This window comes from Xiphophorus couchianus, chromosome 6, assembly GCF_001444195.1.
Source record: "Xiphophorus couchianus chromosome 6, X_couchianus-1.0, whole genome shotgun sequence".
In the NCBI taxonomy this organism is placed as follows: domain Eukaryota; kingdom Metazoa; phylum Chordata; class Actinopteri; order Cyprinodontiformes; family Poeciliidae; genus Xiphophorus; species Xiphophorus couchianus.
In genome coordinates this window covers 24,508,707-24,527,862 of record NC_040233.1, presented here as the reverse complement: position 1 = coordinate 24,527,862, position 19,156 = coordinate 24,508,707, and the positions used below count along the sequence as shown (strand labels likewise).

General features: G+C 36.2%; 1 protein-coding gene across 1 annotated transcript in view; it reads left to right on the top strand.

The window, feature by feature from the left end:
* The window catches only part of atp1a2a (ATPase Na+/K+ transporting subunit alpha 2a), a 58,761-nt gene extending 41,963 nt beyond the window's left edge, over positions 1-16,798 (top strand). The window contains exons 18-24 of the mRNA XM_028019424.1: positions 1,421-1,575; positions 4,054-4,177; positions 9,098-9,243; positions 9,338-9,468; positions 10,451-10,552; positions 10,801-10,892; positions 16,435-16,798. Coding sequence (XP_027875225.1) covers positions 1,421-1,575; positions 4,054-4,177; positions 9,098-9,243; positions 9,338-9,468; positions 10,451-10,552; positions 10,801-10,892; positions 16,435-16,463 — 779 coding nt within the window. The 3' untranslated portion in view covers positions 16,464-16,798. The remainder of the gene's footprint in view (positions 1-1,420; positions 1,576-4,053; positions 4,178-9,097; positions 9,244-9,337; positions 9,469-10,450; positions 10,553-10,800; positions 10,893-16,434) is intronic.
* Positions 16,799-19,156: the final 2,358 nt, after the last annotated feature.

Here is a 19,156-nt window from a genome sequence, read left to right as displayed (position 1 = left end):
AAGACATCATTTAGGATTTCCCAAATTGCTCAAAGTAGTCTTATTGTATCAAAACTTAAGAATTTAATATACGTATTTTTATTTTTAAAATTTTTATTCTACCTTTATAAAAACTCATTCAGATTAAAAAACGCTTTTTCAAAGGAATCCAGCAACAAATACGACACGGAAAATGAACCTCCACTCAAAAAAATATGGCAAACATACAACTGTTTGTTTTAATGTTGAGCTTTTTAAATAACTATTATGTTTTAGTCGTTGCTTGACATTTTTAAATCTTACTTATTTTTGTGAAAACATAAAACATCCTTCAAGATGGGTTGTAAATAAAGAAACCTTTTTAGTATAGAATAAGAAAGAACTCTTTATAGTTCTCTGTAATTTGAACAGTATTCAGAGGATGTAATGTGACATGGCATTGCACTCTGGGATTTCACTTGAGAGTTACACTGACAGGCATGAGATGGGACTTGAGACTTGCCTTGGGTGACAGCCGTTTAATTGAACTTGGGTTGCCTGATATGGTCTAGGAAAATCTGTTTCTAATGAGGTTATGCTGATAAAACAGTAAAAGGGAATTGTTAAGTATGTAGAATTTTTATCCTTAATAAGGGGAGGAAAACTAGGGAAAGATGGCTCAGAACATACACTACATTTTGTTGTTAAAAAGACACATCTTATAATGTAGAAAGATAAATCATTTCAAAAACTTATTACAGCCTCAATGTGAAATCTTTGCTAGTCCTAATCCGTAGTCCAGATATGGAAAATACAGCAGATTGTTCTCACAGAAATTCCTGCAACTCCTGTTTCAATTTGCCAGGTTTTTGATGCATCTTTTACATCAGTTTTTGAGATGACAGTCTTAAAAGTAGGAAGATGCCATTTCATCCTATTTCTAATCAACGTTGGATGTCTTTATTATGTCCCTTAATGTCTCATCTGCACTCCTTTTATGATTAATACATTTCTACTGTGAGATTCTTTCAATCATTTGGGTAGGGTTATAATTTGCTAACTTGTAACAAATATGCAGGTGCAAGAAGAATCTGAGCATAAAGGGTGAATTTGTTTCAGCTGCATCAGATTCACTATCTTTGATGGAAGTTGTCAAGTTGAGAAAAGCATACAGTATGCAACCAGATTGGTCCTCTTTTTCATTTATATGAAAACAGATTTGTTTATTTTTCTATTGAATTGTGCAGGACATGTGAAGGTAGAAAAGCTTTATAATAGTTTTGTCACAAAAAACTGGTATTTTAACATGGATGTGTAAAGTTTGGAGAACCAATGTTTCTTTCATGAATTCCCATAAGAATTTTCATTATTAATATTAACACATCAAAACATTGTTTTTTTTTAAAAAAAAAAAACTAATTTCTGGATGAAAAAAACCCTTTCTCCCTCTGTTTGCGCACAGGTCGTCTCATCTTTGATAACTTGAAGAAGTCCATTGCTTACACATTAACCAGCAACATCCCAGAGATCTCGCCCTTCCTCCTCTTCATCATCGCCAGTGTTCCTCTTCCTCTGGGAACTGTCACCATCCTCTGCATCGACCTGGGCACTGACATGGTGAGCAGTGCAACAAAGGAAAAAAATTCTTGTGCAGTGATGCCAGTAATATTTTTTTTTCCTCTGGTGTTTAAATCTGAAAGTTTTACACGTTTAATTTTTTCTCTAGTTATGCCTTTGTAGTGTTTTTAAATCTTTTTTTTTATTCACTGTGACTTTATTGTAATTTTATTGCTCGAATCCATAATTACAACCAGTATAATGTTTCATATTTATCTCTTTTTACTAAATTATCCTGCAATTTTTGGTAAATTTTAGTAGTTCTCCTCATTGAAAGGGTGCTAATTGTAAGCATGTTGCATAGCTACGGGCAAGGTAAAGGTGACATTAAGAGAAATTGCGTTACTAGTGTCAAATATGAGAGCCTGGAGGTAAAAAAAAGAGCAACTGTTTGGTTTAATTTGCTCTTTCTATCAGTGGAGGAAATTTGCTTTTGGCTTTTTGCCGACGTCCATTTGTTGGAGCAGAACAAAGGCGACACTCACATGCAGATTTACATTTCACATGCCTCCCATTTCCAGATGCCAGTCTCTGCTTTGTATTTCCAGTTGCAACAAAAAGAGTTGCTGGCATGCTGCTTGCCTGAGGGGCGTAATCCATCATTACAGAAAGAAAGGAATCACAGAATGAAAAATTCAGAGGGACTTTTGTGCTCATTACTTTAATTTTTGCATTTTGTCAATCATCAAAACACCAGTAGGCAGTAGAAAATGGTACATCCTACAAGCCTGGAGTTAAATGTCAGTAGGTAGATGTTTTATAATTTCGTACTGGAAACTGAAGACAAGCTTTCATGTCTTGGAAAATTATCCATATTTCTTAAAACTTTTTCATATTTTGTCACATTTCTAAAAAGTGTCTCCCTCCATCGTCATCTATACCTGCTGGCCATGTGTTTTCATTATTGTTTAGATTTGATATAATAGATAAACACAATGTGGAGCATAATCCTGAAGTAGGAGAAGGATACATGATTTTACAAAATTTTGTTTGCAAATAAAGAAAAGGTGTAGTTAGTTGAGTCACGTATTGCTGTAGTTACAGCTGTAGTTTTTTTTTTTTTGATTATAACTCCAGCATTGCATTGACCTAAACCATTTTGTTAGTTTATTTGTTTCACAATCTAGCAAGGGTTATCCCTGACTTGTTTGGAAGCTCTTTGTTCCTTAATGTCCTCGTTTTAATAGAAAATCTGAATTAATTCAGTTCATAATTACTGCATTTATCCAAAAGGGAAATTAAATCGAATTACATGCAAGTGATCTCCATTTTCCTACCAGATGTTTTCTGGAAGTAATCGGCTCACTGGATTTTATTAAGGAGTAACAGAATAAAGGGGATGAGTAATTGGCCAATTTATTTTTGATTTTTACTTGTAAAAGATAAAAGCTGTGTTCTGTGTAATTCACAATTGTGTGCTACTTTGTGTACATAAAACCCTAATGAGACATATATTGAAATTTCCCATTATGATGTGACAAAATGAGAAAAGGTCCAAGAGATATGAATTGTTTTGCAAAGTTTGCTGTCTTCCGATTGCTCTGATTTTCCTTTAGGCATGGGATAATGGATACTGTTTATACTGTATGATCAGTATTATTATATTTTAAAAAAACCATTTACATTGACATCTCTAAGTAATGGGAATGAACATCTGGATATTTTGAACCAACATGAAAAAAGAACATCTTCACGCAGAAGAGTTGAAAAAGTGTTCATGCTGAAGTGCACAGTTAAATTTACTGATTTCCCATGTCTGCCAGTAATAGTGTTAACAGCTTGTTTACTGCTTAGAGCAACTCCTGGCTACAGGCTCAAGGACTCTGCAGAGATTTTACAGCGGCGACCAGCACATGGAGTCTGCTCTGATTATTTTTAGCAAGCAAGGGAAGCAGCGGCTTAATCAGGATGTTTATCGTCATGCTTAGGGACGCCGTATGAGACATTTGAAGACATTTGAACATCATTTCATGTGCACTTTCAAAACAAGATAGAAAAATATTTGTCAGACATTTTGTTCCAGCTTCCTCCACTGCTGCAGGTCAGAGGAGAGCAACACCAAAACAAACTGGATTTGCAGACAACACAGGACGTGTGCTCAGTTTCAAGCAGTGCCAAGTCCCCACCTCAAATCCCATCTAAATCCTGGAGATTTCCTTCCCTAAGTCAAACATATTGCTCTGTTGCTCACCTAGTAAACCCAGCCAATATGAGATCTTTATTACAGGAACCTTTTAACCCTTTTGTTTTATGAATGTCCCGAAATTCATCTCATCCACATATCCCTCTGTAATTGTCGTTGCTTTCTCTTTCCTCTACTTTTGCCCTTTCTCTTTCTCTCCCACTGCACAGTGATTGCATGATTATATCAGCAATAAGTCTGGTCCAACCTGCCTTTTTAAGGATGCAGCAAAAACAAATCCCTGCATGTTTATTGTTCTGATGTAAAGTAAGCTCTTTTCTCCCTTGTTCCTGCAGGTTCCTGCTATCTCCTTAGCTTATGAGTCGGCTGAAAGTGACATTATGAAGCGCCAACCAAGAAATCCGAAAACAGACAAGCTGGTCAATGAACGCCTCATCAGCATGGCGTACGGACAGATAGGTCTGTTCTCCCAAATCTATAAGCCTTCTCACCAGCAGATCTTAAACCTAAATCACTGTGACAGGCCTCTTGTATTGACTTTATAGAGATAATAAACATTTCTGTCATAAAAACTTAAATACTGACATTTATCATAAATTCTGGCACCTGTAAATGTTTAGGTAGGCGCAGTTACAGAAATAGAACCAGAGGTGAGCAGACGTTTCCTTGGTTTTCTTGTAATTCTTGTGACATTTACAGCAAATTGAGAGAGGCAAGTGCAGCTATTAGCACAACTTAATCTTGGTCATGTTTTACTGGTTGGCGCCTCTCTTGAACACGTGCTTCTTATCTCTGGTTTTATTTGGTTTGGGAATTGTGAAGGATCAAAGGCTGGCCCAATTTCATACGCTGTTAAATAGGGCAAAAATATGACAGGGCTTCACTTAAAACTGAATGAGCTCAGAACAGCCGACAACGAGCATCAATTCTGGGCATTAATTCCCGTAAAATGAAGGTGGAAAGGTTTGCAAGACACGGCAGATCACATTTATTAAAGACCTATGTAACTGGAGGACAGGCGAATTTAAATGTTTAACTGAAGAGGCGACCCGAAAGGTGACATTTAACAAGTACATAAGCAGAATTAACAAAATGAACATTATCAAAATCTACCAAATCAAATCCAATTTATTTATGTAGCACATTTATAGCTGCAATATGCAACTTTTATAACACATTTGTTGTCACTATGTAGTGATAGTATGATGTGAGACAGATAGTCTGTGATAAAAATCAAGCTCTTCTGCCTTCTCCCAGTGCTCCCAGTACTTACTAGAAACAACCAATCAAATCCAGGAGTCAGGTCTTTTGAAAAGACACATTTCATGGGTCTGAAAATGAAGAAAAGAAGAGATGTTTGTGGTTCAAATAGTCTAGTTGTGTCTTAGAAATGAGTCTCTTTATTGATGCACTTGTACTGAATACTGTATTTGGGATCGATATTTGGAGTTTATGATATTTGTTAACATTTTGACTGACGACGCTGCTACGTAACATAACGTTACCATCTTTTTTAATTGTTTCTTTTAATTGCTAAGGGATTACCTGACTATCTACGTTTTAATGCTCTGTGGCAGGGGTCTTCAACCTGCAAGTTGCTTTTTGGATACTTCACAATGGCTCTTTATAACTTTGACTGAGATGACTAAAAAAAATCAACAAACTCAAATATATTTACAATAACAACAACATAAAGGTTTTGAATTTGCCAAAACATGTAACTTTTATTAACTTTCAAACTATGTGCTTCTATTTATTTTATTTTTTTTTTTACAAAATTTCTACAAATATCAACATCCTTTGGAAGACAACGAATCTGTCTTATGTTCGCAAACGTCTTATGTTGGTATTTTTAATAGAACTAAAATGTTGACTTTTCAAATATGAAACCAAGTTTTTAAAGTTGATATCCATCAAAAATGAGAAGTTGTCATTCTTTGGACTATAAAGGTCGCAGACATCTGCTCTATGAGCTTCTGTAACTTGTGACATGATTACCAGCCAAATGTCTTCAGTGTCCATTCACTTTTCAAGCATCCAGCATACCAACATGAGTGAAGTCTCTAGAAAACATAGTGCCAGAGTAAGGAAGTAATGTTATTATTGGGTTATTGCTGCAATATTTAAGTGTGCAACTTACATGTGTGTATGCCTGTGCAGTACACATGTGGCAGAATTTTGCATCTGAAATCTGTGTCAGCTTGACTTAACAGGTGATTAAATGTGTATGCAGAATTGTTTAACACCTTGTATGGAGACAGTTCAGAATGTCTTACAATTATTGACTATCCATCTATTGCTTATTTACTGTCTCCAGCAGGGATCAATGACCTTTTTGCTGAATGGCCACAGTTCTAACAACTGTGCCATTATTAGCAGTGTTGCACCATTAATCTAGCAAAGTTTGGAAAATGATATATTTTCTCTTTTTAAAACAAATCTGTCACTGACACAGCAAGGCAGCCAGTTGCTGAAGCTGTCAAGATGCAGCTCACAAAAAGAAGGAAATATTAAAAGCAACTGCATCTTGCTTTTCAGAAACAACCCTTATGTAGGGAGTTATTTACCCACATATCGAACACAGATTAATAACCATCATCTCAGCTCTCTGTCAGACAGCCAGTCAGTTAGGTTCATAGGAGTCTCTGAAATAAGATGTCAAGGCATGAAAATATAACAGCCTATCTCCTAATATTGCCGTCGTCAGCTGTCTGGATCAGCATTACTCCCCCCAAAAAGCAACATTTAGAAGGCTGAAGACAGAGATGTTCACAACCATTACAACCTGAAAATATAAACTGTTTAGAGATCTGAGTCTTTTTGTATGGGCTTGTTTGGCATGTTTCTTTTCCTAAATGCTTCTTAATAACACCGGCTCAGTTGTTACACTGTGCTGTCATACGACAGATGGGAAATGATTTACATGATTGTCTGGAGTGATTAATGGCTCAATATGGATTTGACAGTGATAAAGCAGCTTTTGGAAGTAGGGATTCTTAAAACTTTACACAGCCTTTTTTTAGTGTTTGATGTCACTTTTGTCTCTGTCAGACAATGTGAGCTACATAAAAACATTATGATATAAAGACCTGATACTCGTATTATTGAATTCCAGCTTAGTCAACAAAGAGTCAACACCAGAGTCCTGTCTCCCCAGATAACTAGTTTTGTTGGTATCATTTATAATAAAATAACATGTTATTTTATTATTATTTCATCTGTTCTCTTTGCAACCTTGGTAGAAAAAGCCTAAGTAGCTTAATCTCAAACTGAAAAATTGAAATAGTCAATCTGTAATATATGTACATTAATTCTGATGGGGAAAAACAAGTGTTAAGAAATATAATTTCAAATAAAATCAAGCGTATGACAGCTAATAGTCAATGACATACAAAAGGGAAACCTCGTAGTTTTCTATAAAATGTCACAAATTTGTGCTACATAGAGGGAAGGCTCTTGCATGATTCAGGTTTTCTACATGATTTAGATCTGGAAAACTGAGGTGGTTATGGAAGACGGTTGTTTAAATTGACTTGTCCAGGTGTTTGGATAATTATCCTGCTTTGGAAACCAATGATTATCCATTTCAGTTTATGGTCGAGACCAACAAATTTTTATTTGAAATGTCCTTCAGAGATGTCATGATTTTGACAAACTTCCAAAGGATGTTTACTAGAGAAACAAGCCCACAGCATCATAAGACCTTTACCGTACCTAACAGTTGTCATGTGGACAAATTCATCATTTGCTTCATTCCAGAACCTTCTGGATTGTCTGCTCCATTTTAAGAAGTGGCTAATAAAAATAATCCTCTGTCATATTTTATTTACATCACAAGGAAACAGAACACAGTGGATTACCAATTAAAAATATTATTTTCAAATAAATTAATTGATTTATTTGTGATTCTAAATGTGATTCATTGATCACATTTAGTTGAGGTGGCAATTATAATAACATTGGTGTTTTTGTGAGAATAATTTATTTCTTACCATTAGACGTTTGTTCTCAGCTGAATAAATGTATTCACATTAAATGCTGGATTTTCCTACACTGCTTGTTCCAACACCCCTTTTCCAGGGACTCAGCTTCTTCCAAATTTCGCATGCTATATATTTTTGACTCCTTTATTTGTGAGTCAAAGTACAGAAATGTGAGATGGAAACAGAAATGTGAAACAACTGTGGAAGATAAATTGAAATGGGTCTTGAATTTAGCTCTGCAGCATAACTGAGGAGCTCACACCTCCAGCCTCCTGTTGTTCCAGGTTTGAAAGTATTTAACCAAATCAGCAGCATTTAATCAGTTTGAGTCATTAACTGAAATATTTATTGTATACATGATCACAGCAGGACTGTAAGCATAAATCTTCTCACGCAGTGAGAAGTAAACTCAGTGCATGAAAATGTGGCCATTGCACAATCTGTGAGCTTTTATTGTCAGATTTGGGAACCACTGGCCTAGAACAGATCTAGTTGAGAACTTTTGACAGGACTTGGAATTTAACGTTCACAGACATTCTCCCTTCTGCCAAAGCTTGAGCTATTTAGCAAAGAGGAACGTGGGAAAAGACTCTAAATGTAGAAAGCTGGTCGAGGAATATCCCAAAAAGGCTATTGCAATTTAAAATGGGTTTTGTAGGCCCCCTTAGCATTGCCTGAGGGGGCTACATGCAAACACACACCACATTTTTTAGATTTTTACTTGCAAAAATGTGGTAATCATGTGTCATTCTACTTCACGACACAATTAAGAAGTTTTTGTTGGTTTATCACATAAAATCCTAATAAAAGATACTGAAGATTTCGATTCCAATGTGACAAAATGTTTGAATACTGGACTGTTCATATGTTCTTTGTAAATATACCAGCTGCTGTAAGTGCACTTGACCAGCAGTTAAAAAATAACTTTAATCAGTTGGCACCTTTAAGCCACAGCAGAACAACAACCATTGTACAAACAGTGCAGAAGACATTTCCACAAATCTCCTCCAGGCTTTTCCATACAGGTCAATACAACCTGACAGAATATAAATTGTGAATAGAAATAAATGATTTTAATTTCTGACAGACTTGTGAGAAACCTGGAGACAACCATATTAATCAGGATGAATTGTGTTTGGAGCAACTAATGGACAATAAATGAATTTTCTATGCTAACATGACATGACATTTGTCTCTATTTTCTTTAAATTACAGTCTATCTGTTGCTGTAAAGGGGCATTAAACACAGATTTACATTTGCAAAATTATCATATGTACCGAGAAAATGAAATACTGGTAAAAAAAAACAAACAACTATAGTTTTAGCAAGTTGTAACTAAAATATATATCTATTAGTGTTGGTTCCTTATTAAGAAGTGGTTATTCTTCCCTCTAGGTATGATGCAGGCTCTGGCCGGATTTTTCACCTACTTTGTGATCTTGGCTGAAAACGGCTTCCTCCCAAAAGACCTGCTGGGCATCCGCATCAACTGGGATGACCGTGAATTCAATGACCTGGAGGACAGCTATGGGCAGCAGTGGGTAAGGGGCGAGAGCACATAGTCGCCAGCATGGCTTTATGAATATTGGGATTTTCATATAAAAGCAAATAAAACCTGCTTTTCCAACTTTGCAGACGTATGAACAGAGGAAGATCATTGAATTCACCTGCCACACAGCTTTCTTTTCCAGCATTGTGGTTGTTCAGTGGGCTGATCTGATCATCTGCAAGACCAGGAGGAATTCACTCTTTCAGCAAGGCATGAAGTAAGTAATCATCAGAACTGTAATTGGTTTTATTGTGACAAAAGAAGCAGAGCATGTGAACCACAAATGTTTACATGAATGGAAAGTATTGATTTTTGGAAATCTTACTGATCCGGATGTTGGTTTTCATTGTGTAGTCATTTCATTGTGTAGTCTTTTTTTTATTTTTGGTAGGGATGTAACGATATGAAAATGTGGGCTGAAATGGATATCTGATATCAGTGCTATGGCCAATAATCAATATGTTTTGATATTATATCTCTTTACCAAAACTGGACATCCGCTGCCCTCCTTCTCCTGACACACAAATGGGAAATAGATGGAAATCAATATCATCTGTTCATATTGACCTAGTTTTACTTATCGAACCAATATCACACTGCAAAAACACAAAATCTTACCAAGTTTTCTTGGTCTAGTTTGTCACGCAAATATCTTAGTACACTTGAAATCAGACAAAACTAACTTGGAAGTAACTTTTCAGCAAAATATAGGAGCTTGTTTTAAGTTACCTTTTGATGAAATGGTAATAATCCAGTGGAACAAGACACTTATAATATGGGAAAAATGGCTTGTTTCACCAGCAGATTATTTCACTTATATCGAATACTTTTTCATAAATATTAAGGAATTGTGTACATAAAACAAGCTCCTACTTTGTGCAGAAAATTGCTTGTAAGTTAGTTTTGCCTTACAAGGAATCCATGCACATAAGTAATAATCATAAAACATGATGACATTAATATTACTAGAATAATTTACAGGGCAATTGACATAATTAAATGTGCTTGACATAAAAATACAAGATGGAAAATAAGTAAACAAATGTTTCTTAACTATGCAAAAAGGAAAAAATAATCATCCCAGAGAAAAAGATCATTTTATGCCAATTCCTTGTTGCTTTATTTTAAGCTGTGTTCTTAGTGCCACGTACATCTTGTCTTTTCTATTTCTAACACATTTCCTAACGTGTGTGCAACAGGAACAGGATCCTGATCTTCGGCCTGTTTGTAGAGACGGCCCTGGCTGCCTTCCTTTCTTACTGCCCTGGGATGGACGTGGCTCTGCGCATGTACCCTATGAAGTATGCACCGTATGCACACATCTTCACTGAACCGAAAAATAACCCCTCAAAGACCTAATAGCTTGCCATTAGCCTGTTACTCTCAACTTCAAATGAAGTCTCTGATCTTTTTAAACACCACCTTGTTAGCCCCTTAATATTCAGAAATGACTGCAGTGAGTTTAACGATTTGCACTCTGCCTGTGACTCTTCGCTGTTTGCGCACGCCTTCCCTCCTCCCTGACTCCATTTTTTCCTGTTGCTCTCAGGATTCTGTGGTGGTTCTGTGCCTTTCCCTACAGCCTGCTCATTTTTGTTTACGATGAAGTCCGTAAATTAATTCTGCGGAGGAGCCCAGGAGGTAAGCAGTTTTAAGGATGAAAAGGTTTTCAGCTCGTTTGTTTTTATTGGATGAAAAATTAAGTAAGGAAACAACAGCTTAACATCCCTTTTGCCCATTTGCTATTTTCCACTAAAACTGTGGCTCTGATCTAGTGCTCATGTCTCAGCTTTCCAAACTGTCTGTGTAAAAAGTAAATGCTCCAAATAAGACTTTCCTCTTTTAATTTGAAACTCTCATGGCAGCTCTGTTTGGCATTAAAGTCCTAAAATCTCCACGCACACGAAGCCCCTCTGCAGCAGATGTTGCGCTGTATACACTGCTATGCAATTTATCAAGTACTTTCTAGAAGATATGATTAAACAGACACAGCACTATGTTATGAAAGTCTTTTCAGCCAATAATTAAAATTTTCAAATCCTCATTTATCCACCTGTAAGCTTCTTGGAGGCAGCAATAGCTTTCAATGTCTTGCTCCAGGACACTTTGACAAATTACAAGACTGGTTTTTAGATCTTATTTTCAGCTGGATGATGAGAAACGTCACAGGAAATCAGGCACAACTAAAAAACAGAAGAAAATGAAACATACATAAATATACAGGTGGGGGTTACAGCAGCATACAGTACACTCACCTGAGTGTGAATGTAGTGTTGAAATCAATATAAATCTGAAACTTTATGAAATGACCTGATCACTTACTTAACTTGTTTAATTTAAAACTGATACAAAAACTTTAATTTTAGCATCCATTCAAAGATTTAAAACTATTGATAATCTTGAACAGATTAGTCTGTTTTTCTAATTTCAGATAATCATTTTACCATTCTGAGATAACACTGCACACCATTCCATAAGAAATCCACATATCAAAATGCTTGCAAACACGGCAAAACATGATCTGTAGTGAAGGAAATAAGTATTTGATCCCCTGTTAATATCCAAGGTTGCTCACTTAGGAACAAAAAACTTTATCGGTACATAATATGGTCATGTCATGTACAGAACATGAACAGAAATTATGAGAAAATACATCACATAAAAGTTATTATTGTTTGTATGTTATTGATTGAAATATATTTCATTTCTTGTCCAATCTGAACTCAGAAAGTGGTGAAGAAACTTATGTTGGTGAGCACAGCACTCAGACATTTTCTGTAGGCGGTCACCAGGTTTTTATGCATCTCAGAAGGGATTTTAACCAACTACTCTGTACAGAAACTCTCTAAACCCTCTAGGTTTCTTGCCTGCTGCTTGGCAACTGGAAGCTTCTGCTCATGTCATTGATTTTCTGTTAGACTGAAGTTCCTTTTTACCCCCCAACTGAACATACCCAGCCACTCCATAACCTTAACATGGCTCCTCTCTGGCTCCATCATTGCTGTCCTAGCAGTGTATCTTGGGTTATACTGTCATGCTGGAACACTTATCCATGACCCATCTTTGGTGTTCTCCTCCTAGATTTAATAAGAAATCACACTGTTCTATAGACCCTTGATGTGAGGAAGCCATTGTATGCTACTAGCAGAAAAACAGTCCCAGAGCAATGTTTCCACAACGTTCTTCAGGTCATATCAACTCATTTCCTCCAAACACAGCAGGTTGAGATGATGCAAAATAGCTTGACTTTGGTCTCATCTGACCACAGCAGATTCTCTCTTCTCTGAATCATTAAGAAGTTCACAGGCAAACCAAAGAAATGTCTGTACATGCCTTCTTCATGAGTAGAATGTAAGATTTCAGTCCATTACAATGCTTTACCCGTGGTGTTCTTGGTTACTGTGGTCCTGTAACTTTCCATATAGCTGCAGGCTGATCCATTACCTTTCTTATGAATATTTTCACCCCTTCACCTCCTCATGTAGAGGTTGACTGGTGGTCATTTTAGGATGTATTCACACCAAAAAAGTCCTTTAGGTCTTTTGTTTGGTCTGGACTGAATGCAGACTTTATTTTTTTCATTTTGCATGGTTTGCTTTCACATTGTGCTTATTTGCAAGTGGACTATAATTTGCAAACAAAGCCACAATAATTGTGACAATAATTGCTCCCACTGGACAGAAATGAAGGACCGAGAAAAAACAAATATGGAAGTCCTGCATAACTGCAATACCATTTTGAATGAGCAGCTCTTTAACCACATGTATTGCAGTGGGGTATTTCTTATTTTGGAACAGAGTCAGTAAATACTGCTGCAAGCTGAATCAGGGAGATCCTCTGTGTGTCCTGACTCATAACATGCTGGCAGCAGCATCACTAAGCAGAAAATGGTGCGATTTTATCCCAACCTGTACAACCAGTATTAGCATTAGCAACATGGAAGAGCTTGTTTTGACCAAAATGCCAAGCAATGATGAATGGCGAAGTCCAAAAAGACGTATATTTCCTGCAGTTGGGTCGTATCAAGGCACAAAATCGAAGAACTTTTGATTTTAGTTTTAAGTGCAAATATCTTAGTACACTTGAAATGAGAAAAAACTAACTTACAAGCAACTTTATAGCAAGATACATGAGCTTGTTTTAAGTAAATAATTCCTTAAATCCATTGGCAGATTATTTCACTTATAACAACACATTTTCCCCATGTTATAAATACACTTTTGGCGAACCATACCGAAGTTCGTTTGGAAACAAAGACCGCCTCGAAATGTGAGTCTTGGTTTGGTTGATTTAGGATTTACTTTATTGTATTCTCACCTGCACAAAAGGTCTGGACCAAGGGGTTAAACAAACTCTGGTCCATTTGAAGTGAGCCTATTGTCTTAAAAGCTCTCACCTTCTCAAAAAACTCTGGCTGATGTTCATGGTATCCATCTACCTTTAACAGCTCTTTGATCTGTCCATGGTGGTTGGAGTTAAAGAAACTTATTCTGTGCACTTGTGTGTTTCATATATGCTAATAAATAGCTGATTCATCTGTGTGTAACATGGCAACATAAACAATCTCTGGGTGGCATAATTCTGGTTTTGTTATTCACTTGATTATATGCAAACTATTTTTTTTGTAATGCATTTTTGTCAGAAATTTATGTTAATACTGTCTTTTTAAAATAAAATAAAACTACTATAATGCGCTTTTTTTGCAAGTGAGCAAATGTAGAAAATAAGCAAGGAATCAAATACTTATTTTCCGCACTGAATTTGTCATGTTTTCTGTTGGCTTCTATAGCAGAAACAAATCATCAGTCAATCAAGCAAAAAATTGCTGCAGTTTGTTCGTGTGTCATTGTTTCTCGGTTTGAACCAGAATGAATAACAAATATGATGTAACTGACTGATGAATTGCTGAGAAATTAATCACAATTATGGGTGATTACTGTCAGCTTTTATTTTGGTGTAATGCAAAAGAGAACTGGTTGGGATGCAGGAACATTCAGCACCGGTTGCAGCTGTCTCATTGAAAAGTCCCATCGTGTGAATAAAGCAAAGGGAGTAACCTACCTTTAGTCTCTGACATGAATGAATGGCATCATTGTTAATTTTAGGATGCATTGTGAAACAGGATCTGCACTCATTTTCCTTTTAAAAGTTTCTATCAATCCAAGCTGTAATAAAAAAAAACCCAGAAGCCTGATGGTTGGTAAATGCAACTGAAAACTATCAGGAATCTAGTAGAATGCAATCGATTCAAGCCTAATTCTTAGGCTATAAAAGCTTCTGCCTGTGCAACACTGGAATGATTATTGCTTGTCTCTCAAGTTTGATTTCTAACAAAATAGCATTTAAATGCTGTTGTGTCAGGACAGTTTGTTCAGGTATTCTGTTTAATAAAAGGAGCATAAAATCACAGCTTATAAACGAGAAAATCTCTGTTGGTGAAATTCAAACATCCTCTTGACAGCTGAAATTGAATTTGATCTCAAGCTCAAGCCAACTGCTGCATATTCACCAGATTGTGATCAGAGTTTTAAGTAACCTTTTAGATCACTGTTTGCAGTCTTGAGGATAAACAAAGAAATGTAAAAAAAAAACACACACATGGCTGTTCAGTCCAGCTGAATCTTGAGCTGAATTCAGACCTTTCAACAGAAACTTGGCCAGGTTTAGATTTTTCTGGCCTCTTGCAGGACTCCATCTATCAAAGGTCGTAGAATGCTGATCCTTGTCCTACAATGCATCTGGTCATTAAGCCTTTTTGATGGATGTCAAGGCTTTTTGGGTCAGGCAGAAATTATTTCAGCTCCGCTTTGTTTGCCCCTACAACTGAAGAATCTGTTTTGCCCCACAGGAGTTTGCCAATTGTTGCAAAGTTCTGGTGAGAAGGAAAAGCTCATCCTGAGCAAGAATGACGTATTATTTTAGATCTTCAAATTATTTTATTGAACTATTCTGCTTTTCAGGGTGGGATGATTTCACAATAACTTTATATTCAATAAAGTTTCAAAACAACCACTGGGTATAAGCATTTCAATTTATAATGGATGTCCTCACTCTCACTCTCCCCTTGAGAAGTTTGGTTCTGATAGGGACATTTTTTTAAATAAAATAAAACGGTGACATTTTTCAACAAATTCGGTCACTGAAATTAAATGATATATTATTATGATTGCTGACCAAGGTTTTTGCATGTTTCCATTTGTATCATTGATAAAGTTATGAGTGGAAGATATCCTTCCAAACACCCTAATTTTTTAGTAGGTTCATAGATTTTCTTTAGCAGATGCAAGTCATGACTCTGTATCAAAACTGGTTTATTTCACGGCTACAATGGAAAATTGTTTTTTGTATCATGAGTCACATCAACAACCAGATCTTTTCATTGGTGCAAACCACAAAGAAGATGACGGGAAGTAATTTGGAGGATTATTTTTTTATTTTATTATTTATTGTGTAACCAAACTTAATCACTTGTGATTTTAATTGCGGCTCTTATTTAAATTAAACACCAAAATTGCAAAATGTTATTTTTTCGACACTAGCAGAATATTGTCAAAACTTTTCGCAGATTTGTACTTGAAACGCAGTTACTCATTTAAACAAGTAGAAGTTTAAAGCACAGACTTTCGAATAAAACAAAGACATGAACAATCTTTTTCTGGCAAGCCAATTTGATCTTCCGGCTGTAATCTGTGTTGAAGCACAGCGCAGTGGTTATCCTGTTTGCCAACGAGCTAATATCCAATATGTCAAACTCAGGCCAGGAAATAAACATACCTGATCACCCATCAACAGAGCCAATGCTAAATGATTGGAGAGGAAATTAAAGCAGGCTGATGAAGACTCTTGAGATATGCCCTGAAGATCATCCATACAATATAGAAACTTTACAATGGCTGAAAATCTGCTCTCTGCCAATGCGTCTCAGCTGATGAGGGGCAAGACGTGGGCAGACAAATACAATCCATGCTGACAGTTAATCATTTCTGTTAATCTGTGTGTCACGGGCTGCTGATCAGACTCTGAGTTATAAGGGGATTCATTTGGAAATGTACGAAGAGAAAGGCAATGAGATGAATACAAATAGAGCGATACAATGGGTTATTATGAAACCTGTCATTTTTTTTGTTCCCTGACACTTTTCCTCTGTTTTCTCCTTCTCTCTCTTTCTCTTGGTTTCTTCCAGGTTGGGTGGAGGAGGAGACGTATTATTAACATTCAGAAAATGTCAGTTTGCATCGTGTGTGTATGTGTGTTTTACTTCCGGGCTTTGTGAGGGTGAAACTGCGTGTGTGTCTGTCAGATGTAATATTGCATGGATCAGTTCACAAATCCGATTATCATAAAATACTGCTGAAAAGAGGCTTGTGAGTTGTTCCTTTCTTCTGTTTCATCAGAAAACATTTACAGCACAATGATGTTCTTGTCCACCTTTGTGCCTCACGTAAACTCTTACTGAAGTGATGTATTGTGGCCTTTGAGTGAAAAGCAACAGTGAATGATTTTCATCAGTTTGAAAGTTTTCAAATAAAATGGATTACTATCTATGACTCTTTGTTGTTGACTGTCATTAATTTTTTGCAAGTACATTGCACAGAACACACGTTCTCCTTTCACATGCATGAATTGCTTCCTCCAGGTCACTTCAGAATGTCCCTGTGGATCTCTGAAATTTATCCAAGACTTTTTGTCCCTTTGTGAGTAACAGCAATGGAAGCAATGTTCCCTCTCATGGATCATTCTCTAAACTAATGTTTGGTAGGCTATGAGATTGATCATACAACAGATTTTTAAATGTACATTAACATAGATCAAAGTAGCTTACTAATAGTGCAATTTTTCACCTACTATAAGTATTGTGCTGTTTATATTAAACATTCAATGTAATATTGCTCCTGGGCATTATTAATATTAACAGTAAGTGTTGCTTAGTGTAGTGTGCTTGTGTGTGTACACTTGTATATGTGACATACAGAGGACTACCTTTACAACACTTACCAACAAATGAAGGTCATTTGTGGAAAGTGAGGATTTTTTCCTGGTCTTCACTTTTTTTTTTTTGCTCTACTAGTTAGCTGTAGAGCAGGGGTCTTAAACTCCAGTCCTCGAGGCCCTCCTGCAACTTTTAGGTGTGCCTCTGCTGCACATCTGTCTGTGCCTGAACAGAATAATTAGGCCATTAAGGCTCTGGAAAACTGATCTACACAAGGAGGAGGTAATTAAGCCATTTCATTCCAGTGTTTTGTACCTATGGCACATCTAAAACCTGCAGGACTGTGGCCCTCGAGGCCTGGAGTTTGAGACTCCTGCTGTAGAGGTATGATGTGAATTAAGTTTTGGTTAAGGCTAGGGTTAGGAATAGACCAGTACTGGAAAAGTCTGGGTTAGACATAAATGCAGTTACTAAAATGAATGGAAGTCAAACAGTTTGAAATGCAACATGTACTTCTTCATGCTCCTTATTCTAAAACTCAAGTCCAAAACTGGTAAGATATTAACGTAAAAAACAGAGTAAAACTTGATGGACACATTTGCATTTTATTTAAAGACCATGTTCACTTCCAAATATTCCCAAGAACAACGCATCAAATGCATCAAATAAAATAGAAGTCTTATTAATTTAAATTCTGCAAAATATAAAATCAGGTACAGTAGGTCAGGGACATATTCATGTTACAATGACCTCTCCTTGTAACATGGAGAGGTCAGTATTTTTTTTCACATGTTACAAATAAGTCTTTAAAAGTTAAAAAAGGAAAAAATATTCCTCGATAGATATTTCCAACAAAGACTTTCTTCGAACTTCAAACCACCCCAAGACTCATCCTCGTTAGGCTGCTCTTTTTTCTTATGAGCAATCACGCTTGAAATATTTCCAATTATTAAAGGAATTCAGGGAATCCTCTAGGAGAAAGCCTTTGTATTGAGTGGCCAAGACTGTTCTTCATGTGGGTCTGTATGTGCACAGGGACACAAATAGTAAAAACTCCTCACAAGGAACATATTTTGCAAATTATACAAATTAAAGCACAAATCTACAGTGATGGTTGGGTTTTGCTACGGGCATCAATGTTGTCTGTTGTATCTTTAGCTTTTCTTTTTACATTTATTTTAATCACAACCTTTTTATAACAAACATTACTTGCTTGAAATTATTCAAAACAAAAAGCCATATTCCTAAGATAATCAACTAACTTAATTTCATTATTTTTATTAAATCTGCCCTGCTGAAGCTTTGAACAATTGCAGCTTGATCAATCTAATTAGCATTTTCAATAAAAGAAGAATACATCTGTTTGAAATTGGTGTCCTCCTCAAGGTCCATTTAATACCCTATTCAACCTGAAATAAACCCAGATGGGGCCCACATACACATGCTGGCTGGATCCAGTTTAACTTGCTGCAACTTGAATACCCTTTTAAAACATTCAGCGTACATAAAAAAAATATTTATAATTTTGCATTAAATTAATTATTATTTTTTTTTTTAAATAAAAATTTAGATCTTTAAAATATTTGAAGTGTGGTTCCTATAAAATGTTAGAAACTGTTAGTACCCAACCAGCAGCACAATATTTTAGTGACCCACATCGAATCCAAGCCTCTGGGTACAGTGTCCTGCAACTTTTAGATGTGTCTTTGCTTCAACACACCTGAGTGGAATAATGAGGTTGGTAGGACTTGGTTGTACACTGAGGTGGTAATTCAGCCATTTGATTCTGATGTGTTTAACCAGGGGGACATCTAAAAGTTGCAGGACATCGGCCTACAGGCCTGGATGTGAAGACCCCTCCCAAATGGTATAAGTTTTCTTTTGATATTGGCCCTTAGAGCTTCTTAATCTGCTGAGTCCAACTAATCTGTATTCATAAGAAGCAACAATGCTATGACAGCTATGCACTGAAGGT